Source organism: Camelus dromedarius, chromosome 13 (assembly GCF_036321535.1).
Source record: "Camelus dromedarius isolate mCamDro1 chromosome 13, mCamDro1.pat, whole genome shotgun sequence".
NCBI lineage: Eukaryota > Metazoa > Chordata > Mammalia > Artiodactyla > Camelidae > Camelus > Camelus dromedarius.
In genome coordinates, this window is record NC_087448.1 from 22,162,445 (window position 1) to 22,170,927 (window position 8,483).

Below are 8,483 nucleotides of genomic sequence, written 5' to 3' on the forward strand. Positions count from 1 at the left end.
AATTAGTTAAAATTCTACTGCTAGTTACAGACCAAAATTTGGATTCACTACTCTCCATCATTAAATGTTCCTGCAGGAAAGATATTATACATGAAACCTCCCTGGTATGAAAATGATTATAAAAACACTGTACTGGAAAATTAAAATAATTTGTTTATTTAAATTGATAATGTAAAAGATGTATAAGTCCAATATTTTGATAAGTGTAGTCCTTTGAAATGAATTTAAAAGTTATCCTAATGCAAAAGTTATGGTTTTACTTTTTATATTTTAGAATACACAATAATTCAAAATAATAATTCATTATCTTTCAAAGGATAAAAGCTAATCTAAAATGGCAAAACCTTAATAAATGTAAATATTTATACAGAAAAAGGATAAAGTTATATTTTGTTTGTGAAATAGATTCCATTGTTTGTAGAATGATGAGGTTGCAAGACAAAAAGTAAATGATATATTTTCAACACACACACATACACAAACACAATTTCTTCCTTTGCAGTATCCTCTTTATCTCCTAAGGGGGTACAAATTATTTATGTATCTTACTTTGTTTTAATAAAACCTGGACTCTTTAGTAAGTCTCTGGCTTTTTTCGTCATAGATTTCTTTTTTAATTTACCATGCTTTTAATCTACTTTGCTCATAATGATGATCTACATTGATTTAAGTCCCTGAAATTACCCAGGCTCCTCTTTGTTGCTTCATGGCAGTAAAACTGATACAACTGATCTCAGGCAGGAAATCAGACATGTCCTTGATGGCTATTGAAGAGCACCTAGGAAGACTCCAGTGGTTATTAAATGTTTATTAATAAAAAGTGTGTTTGGTGGTATTCCAGTAAATATTTATGGAAACTGAAATTTTCACTTTGCACAAAAAATTATTCTTCTTTTTCTTTTTTATCTATTTAAACATGTAAAAAACATTTTGTTTCTTTTTTTTTTTTTTTTTTTTTTTTGGCTTGGAGATTGTGCAATCAAGGTTCAGGCTGGATTTTGCAGCCAGGTTTTGGCAATCCCTGATACAGAAAGGCTCCAACCTTCTATCTGGAGCATCAGGGAATGCTTTTGGATTTAAGAAATGAGAAACAAAGACATGACAGGTGAAAGGGAATTACACTTGCTAGGTCAGAATAGGGACTTAAAAATAAACACTTGACTAAAGGAGATCTTAATCTAGTAAAAGAGTTAGGGGAAACAGGAAATGGTTGTTCTAGAATGAGGGATCAGCTATTTACATTCTACAATAAAAGTGACTATGACATTTTGGAGGTACCAAAATACATTTAGTGAGGCTGGCTGAAAGACAATGAAATGTGGAACAGAAAGTGTATGATATTGGCAGACTCACTTCAAAACTTTCAGCTGACATTGCCTCCTTTGCAAAGATGAATAATAATATTCATCTTCTAGCATTGTTGAGATAGCTGAGTAAGATAATTGATACAGAACTGCTACAGGTGGAAAGCTTAATTTTTATTCTTTATGTATTAGCTCCTTCTCTAGAATTTTGCCTAGTAAAATATTTTATTTTCACTTTATAAAATTAAATTGTTCATATTGGTAATCAATATTTTCAAATCAAATCAGTGTTTCTAAGTGCACTATTTTATTAAATTGGCCAGTTTGATTTCACTAAAAGTTTATTTTATAATGTTTACACATCTGTGACAGTTGCAGATAATATTGTAATAGCTTAGGAAAGCTGAATTAAAACCTTGTGTTATTTTGTTTTCTGTTTTGAGTTTGGTCAGTAAGGGCAGATGGATATTAAGTATTTTATTTCTATTGCACTTACTTTTAAAAATTAATTTATAAATTCATTTTTATTTTTTAATTAATTTGCTCAACAAATATTTACCAAGAGTACAATCACATGTAGCAATTATCTCTATATTATAACTTCAAAAGACAGGAACTACTTTTCCCTTAAAAACAAAGGCAAACTATAATTAACCACCTCAGCAAGAAAAGCACACTTCTTCACTGCACTTCAAACAATCCTGAATGGATTCTTTATTCCCCCATAAAATAAACAGCCAGTTGATCTCATATCACCTCCTCTCCTTTCCCGCTGTGTGTATTTAGTGCTGAGCACACAGCCCAGTGAGCTATCAGCTATTATTATAGTGCTGTTTTCTTCTTTAATGTTATTTTTGACCTCTATATTTGTGATCCGATTCGGGGTGCTTTAATTAAGGTCAATTTATCATATAGACAGTGAATTTATATTAAAAATCTGAGTACTCAATGTAAGGAGATGGTTGAGAAATGCTTTAACAAAAGCTTCACTTTCTAAATTTGAAGCAGGGTTACTAATGGATGAAGTTAGGAGATATTGCCCTATCCACTATGACTGACACCAAAATTGTCTAACATTTCCTCTTGGCTCTATTCCACTGATACATGTGTGGCCTTTGGATGTCACGGAAGGAAGCTCCAGGTTACTCATTTGTGAAATAGCAGCACAAAGACCCATAGACCTCACAGAAATTCAACATTAATAATCATCAAATTTTGTAAAATGTTAAAGAATACAAGTTAGCCCTGAGATTAGTGTTGTATACCTTCCAGCAATATATACTCTATCCTTTTGATCTTAAATCATTGTTGAAGATCACTAGTGGAATTTATGAGGCAGGGAACTAGATTCCGAAAGGTTTTTTTTTTTTTTTGTCTTATTTTCCATTGCATAGGAAGAATAAGAATTATTAAATAAAAGTCATTGAGAAGAAAATCAAAGTTTATAAAATTTTGAAACTTAACTAACATAATAAGCAACTCAAAAAATATTGATTGCACACTGAAGTTCTCTGCTAGGTCAGAAAAAAATATTTTTTATACTAAAGTAAGTTATCTATGATTGTCAAATTATTTTTAGTATTACAAATAGCCAAGGCAAACAGTCCTATGTGCTAAAGCCATAGGAAATAAATATGGTGATATCTGTTTTTGTTTATATCTTTGTTGATAATGTTTATGAAGCTTTTTAAAAAGTAAGATATTTTAATATGATCCTTTTCAATGGTGAGGGAATATCCTCAAGAGTAAAAGGGAATATATTGTCTCATGTATCTTTAAAATACTGAAAAGTGTGAAATATAATACAAAAGGAAGATTCATGCAGCCAGAAAGTTGTTGAAAGAAATAATCAGAATGAAGGAGTAGGAAAAAAGAAAGGGAGGTAAATTCATTTTACTGTCAGTATATGCCAAGCACTGGCATGTATTACCTCATTTAATACATACCACTATTGAATATAATTTAACAATAAATTGATCTAATAGGATTAATTATGGAACCCAAGATCACTCAGCTGACAGTTAAAAAAATGATGTCAGCACAACACTAGATAACTCAAAGCCAGTATGTTTAATTTTTAATAAACTATAGTGCCTTCTCTAAGTAAGAAGTGGAAATTCTTTATCTTCCTATAATTTCCATGTGGTGAATGACTTTACTACTAGTTTTTAGAATATTTTTCAAAATGCAGTTTCCATAATCTAAAAGAAATTTGACAAAAGTCTTGGAATGTAACTGAGTTTTGTTTTAACTCTCAGGTGAGTAGAAAAACTCTAACAGAGAAGGATTAGCAAAGGAGTCACATGGAAAAAATATGTTAAAATAAGATCAACAATTTATTTGAGGAAATTAGATATATGGTAGAAAATGAAATTCACACACCTAAGGTGGCCTAAGGAAAATGAAATGACCACTTATGAAATGGAAGACAAATGGAATGATTAATCTTGGATATATGGACCAAGCAGAGAGCTTCTGGTGAGTTACTGTAGTAAACTAATGCATGTAAGCATTTAACTGTCACTCAATTGTAGACAGTGGATAATCATTGGATAGCAATAAGAAGTAAAACATCACTACCCTATGAACATTAATCATAGCTGTGAAAAACCGATAAACAGAAACTTCAGTTACATAGATTTGGGAGATCAAAAGGGGGAACACTCACACCCTGAGACATAGCATAGCAGAGCCCAACAGAAAGAAAAAAGACTTCTTTTTTCCTGGCAAGGACTCAGCCAGTGAAAAGCCATCAACTCTTTACTAGAGCCCTCCCAACTTCCTTTCCCTCTCTGTAAAAACATTCTCCTTTCCTTGCCCTTCAGGGACTTGCACATAGCTCACCATGGTTTCAGACCTTGAACTGCAATTCTCTGCTGATCCTAAGTTAGCTCAACTTTGCTGAAGAAATACCTGACAGTCTATTTGCTTCAGGTCAACATATAATCAAACTGACAGCACTCTGAGAGTGTAAAAAAGAGATGCCAAGTATACTCATATCGCTTTCATCACGTATTAGTAAGAGGTACTAACTAAAGTGAAAAAAAGTGGATGAAATAAAATCTAGGGATGTTCATGCTGTACAAACAATATTTCCATGACTCAACTTCAGAAGCTTCCTGGGAACAAAAACAATATTCCATTGTCAACTCAGTGGGAAGAACTGAGCTAAGAGCCTGTCTCTACTTTTGGAGGAATGCACTTAAACTCTCTTGTGAAATTACTGGAGGGTAATGACTTCTATCATTTAGGTCCAGAGGCATATGTAAGTGGCTTGGGAGTTCTAACTAGTCCTCATGCCACCACTCTTAAACCTGGTCTCCAAATCGTCCATAGAGCTGGTAGGGAAATAGCTACTCACCTTATGAACATCTTTAAAACCTCCTTATTTGTCTTGAAACAGAACATAAAATTCTTACATTAGCATAAAATGACCCCCCAAATTATCATCTGTATTCTGCTTACCTGCTCAATCTTAATTTTCACTTATTCATCTTTCATATCTTAAATTTTGATAGCCACAAAACTATATGCAACATTTTCAACATTCTATGCCATTCTTTCTCTTCTCTACTCCAACCATTCTAAACTCAATCCAGATACTTAGATATTCTAAGAATCAGTTTGTGATTTCTTATGTTGTTTCTCTTTCTGAAATACTTTCTGCTACTACCTTCCTTCAAAGTCCATCTAGTTTTCCAATAAAATATTGGTAGATTCTTTCACAGAAAAAAATTCACTGATCATTATCTTTAAGTTCAATTTCAATTTAAATCAAATCAATTTAACTTACAGCATACAGTAATCATTCACACACTGCTCTCGCTTTCAAGGATATGTAATGAAAGCTATGGTTCCTACTCCTAAATATAAGAGAGTAATATTTAATTAGATTAAATCTAATTAAATAAACAGTTAAACCCTGTATAGTGTATCTTATAATGTGACTGTGTCTAGGTGGCATGATAATATCTAGGGGTGGCACTTAGTACCCTAATAATTTAGGGGAACGTCTCTTTGAAATAGCAACATCTAAGATGATGTGGAAGAAGAAGTAATAGTCAAATAAATGAAGGAAGAGAAGTCGTTGGGGAGGGGTAGCACAGAGGAATGAACATAGAAAAGACATATGGTGAGAGATGATTCTTGAGGGCAGAGTAGCATGACCTGTTATGCCCCAGTAAGGAGTTTTCTACTTAACCTAGAGGATGTTGTGGAACCCAGGGAAAGCTGTTAAGCACAGCAATATATGTGATCAGATAGATATCCTTAAATGGTCATCATGAATAATTGAATAGAATTATTCAGAGAGGCCCATGAATGGAGAGAGACCAGTTTAATGTAATTGAGGGGTAGAAGAGGATGGCCCATACAGTTGGCGCCTTTTATCAATAGGTTCCACATAGAATTCAACCAACTGCTGGTTGAAAAAAAAAGTTTTTTTTAATTTCAGCAAGTACCAAAAAGCAAAATTTGAATTTGCTGTTCACTGTAACTATTTACAGAGCATTTACATTGTATTTACAAATACCTACATAATATTTATATTGTAAAAGATATTATAAGTAATCTAGAGATGATTTCAAGCATATGGGAGAGTGTGTGTGTATGTTATATGCAAATACTATACCATTTTATTATTTTTTTTAATTTATTGAAGTATAGGTGACTTACACTACTATATTAGTTTCAGGTGTACAACATAGTGATTTGATATTTTATAGATTACACACTACAAAGTTATTATAAATTATTGACTACATTTCCTGTGGTGTACATTACATCCCAGTAACTTATTTATTTTACAACTGGTAGTGTGTACTTCTTCATCCCCTTCACCTATTATACTTTGCCCACCACCTCTTTCCCCTCTAATAACCACTAGTTTGTTCTCTGTACCTGTGAGTCTGTTTCTGTTTTGTTACATCTGTTGGTTTGCTTTGTTTTTAGATTCTACATGTAAGTCAAAACATACAGTATTTGTCTTTCTTTGTCTGACTTATTTCACTAAGCATAATTCCCTTCAGGTTCACCCATGTGATCAAAAATGGCAAGATTTCATCCTTTTTATGGATGAATAATATTCCATTGCCACATCTTCTTTTTCTACCTGTCGACGGCATTTTATATAAGGGTCTTGAGCATCTGTGGATTTTGTTATTCACGGGGACTCCTGAAATAACAATCAATCCCCAGTGGATACCAACGGACAATTCTGGGATGAAGATAGAGGACAATAAACAGATTTTGGTGATAAAAAAATAACCCCTAATGATTATATGTGAGAAATGAGAATACAACTATGCTTGTAGCTAAGACAAACATTGGCACTTGAAAATGAAGGCTTATATGTGATATAGGGACAAGTTCAAGAATATAATACATGCAGTAAGCTTTTAATAAACTACAATGTGATTCTGATATACATTCGAATTCTCCCTTAACAAAAAAGAGGTGAAAAACTTCACTAGAAGTATTGAGAAAAATGTCCACATCCTGATAAGTTTAGATTTTTTTTTTGCTTATGACAAATATACTTTTTTCTGGATTTCTTGATTATCTACCAAATGTGAAATATAAAATGTTATTAAATTATTTTCATATATTTAATATTGTTTTTCATAGGAGAAGTGCTGTGTTCTGTAAAATATTTTCTAAAAGGCTGCTGGAGAAGTGGTGAACGAATACCTGTGTGGCCATGCATTGCTTTTTCTGTACAAACATATCTGAGGTCTTACAAATACACTAAAAAAAAAAACCAAAACCATTGAGATCAGGCAGATTTATATTCTTATGGATTGAAAATTTTCAAATTAAAAAAAAATTCTAGTATTAAACCTCATGAGGAAAACAAATTGTTTTTAATCATTGCTAAGGAAGAAAAGGCCTTTCTTTAACATACTTAATACATATAAGTAAATTTTATAAAGTGAGTGACTTAGTGTACCTTATGACAGCTTATCACCATTAAAGGCTGATTTTTATAGCATTCCATATTTGCCTTGTATTAAAGTTGAGCAGAACTATCAAATAGTAATAATACTAACAATGATTGTAATAAAAATAGGAAGGAGGAGGAGGAAAAAGAGAATAAAGAACCTTATTTTCAGTAAGGCAGGATCATGTTATCCAAAGTTATATTTGTATCACATTTACAGAGACGAGTATTTTCTTGTGCATTATTAGGGTGGGAGGGAATCATGTTTCCAAGGAGTCTGGGAATGTTGGAAAAAGACATTAGCATTCAGAGTACTTATAAACAATGCTAAAATTACTTTTTCCGGTTTTCTTCTTTGATATTTTATGAAACAAATAATCGGGACCTATTAACCCTCATCTAGTCCTTATATTCTTTTCATTTTTAAAAAAACCTCTATTCTTAATCAATGAGACAATGCTCTTTATGTCACAGCTTCTAATAAAGTTACATTTCATGGCTTTAGCCAGATTTTTAAACTTATTTTTTTTTTTTACAAGAGAACAAATCTACACTTTTATTTATTTACTTTTCAATAAGTTTAAATCCTTGAGGGGTACAGCATCACACAGATTCTGTGTCCAATGGCCTTAGCAGGAAGATTGCTTCGGAATATGGCACGAACCAAACCACTGTTTCTATGAGAACGAGTTACCTTTCCCCAGATTACTATAGTTTTATTCGGTTTTCCACCAGGAGTTACTGTGTTGTTCTTTGCTTTGTACACATAAGCACATCTTTTGCCCACATACAATTCAGTTTCATCTCGAGCATAAACACCTTCAATTTTAAGAAAAGCTATGTGTTCCCTCTGGTTCCGGAGACCCCTCTTACAGCCAGCAAAAATGGCTTTGGACCACAGCCTTCCAGAATTATTTATCATTTTGGAATTCCTGTTCCCAGCAGGCCTCCACAGTCTCCAAGATGGCTGAAAGAGCTAAACTAAATTTTTAATGTAGTTGTGGCTGAAGTTCTCACCTTTACTCTGATCCCAATTTTTGTTTTTCTGTAAATCAGCAGAGGTGGGGCTGACACGAAGGGAATTAAGGTGAGATATTAATCCCCCTTGTGCCTGTCCATAATTCCTTCTCATTCTTCACCCTGTGACAGTTACAGCAGTTAGTAAACAGAGCTGAAAAACAGAGCATAGGGTAAAGGTAGTGCAACCTATTCTAATAGCACAGAGTCCCTGGATTCTGGGT

At 32.9% G+C, this 8,483-nt stretch overlaps 1 protein-coding gene across 1 annotated transcript; it reads right to left on the reverse strand.

The window, feature by feature from the left end:
- Positions 1-7,822: 7,822 nt before the first annotated feature.
- LOC105103281 (large ribosomal subunit protein eL33-like) lies at positions 7,823-8,218 on the reverse strand. Its single transcript, XM_064492894.1, has one exon. It carries the CDS (start codon positions 8,162-8,164, stop codon positions 7,823-7,825), a length of 342 nt encoding a protein of 113 aa, XP_064348964.1. The 5' UTR covers positions 8,165-8,218.
- Between the last annotated feature and the right edge of the window lie 265 nt (positions 8,219-8,483).

What these genes read in the sequence shown, in the direction of transcription:
- LOC105103281 (XM_064492894.1), bottom strand. Translation starts at nt 8,164, where the DNA reads ATGATAAATAATTCTGGAAGGCTGTGGTCCAAAGCCATTTTTGCTGGC.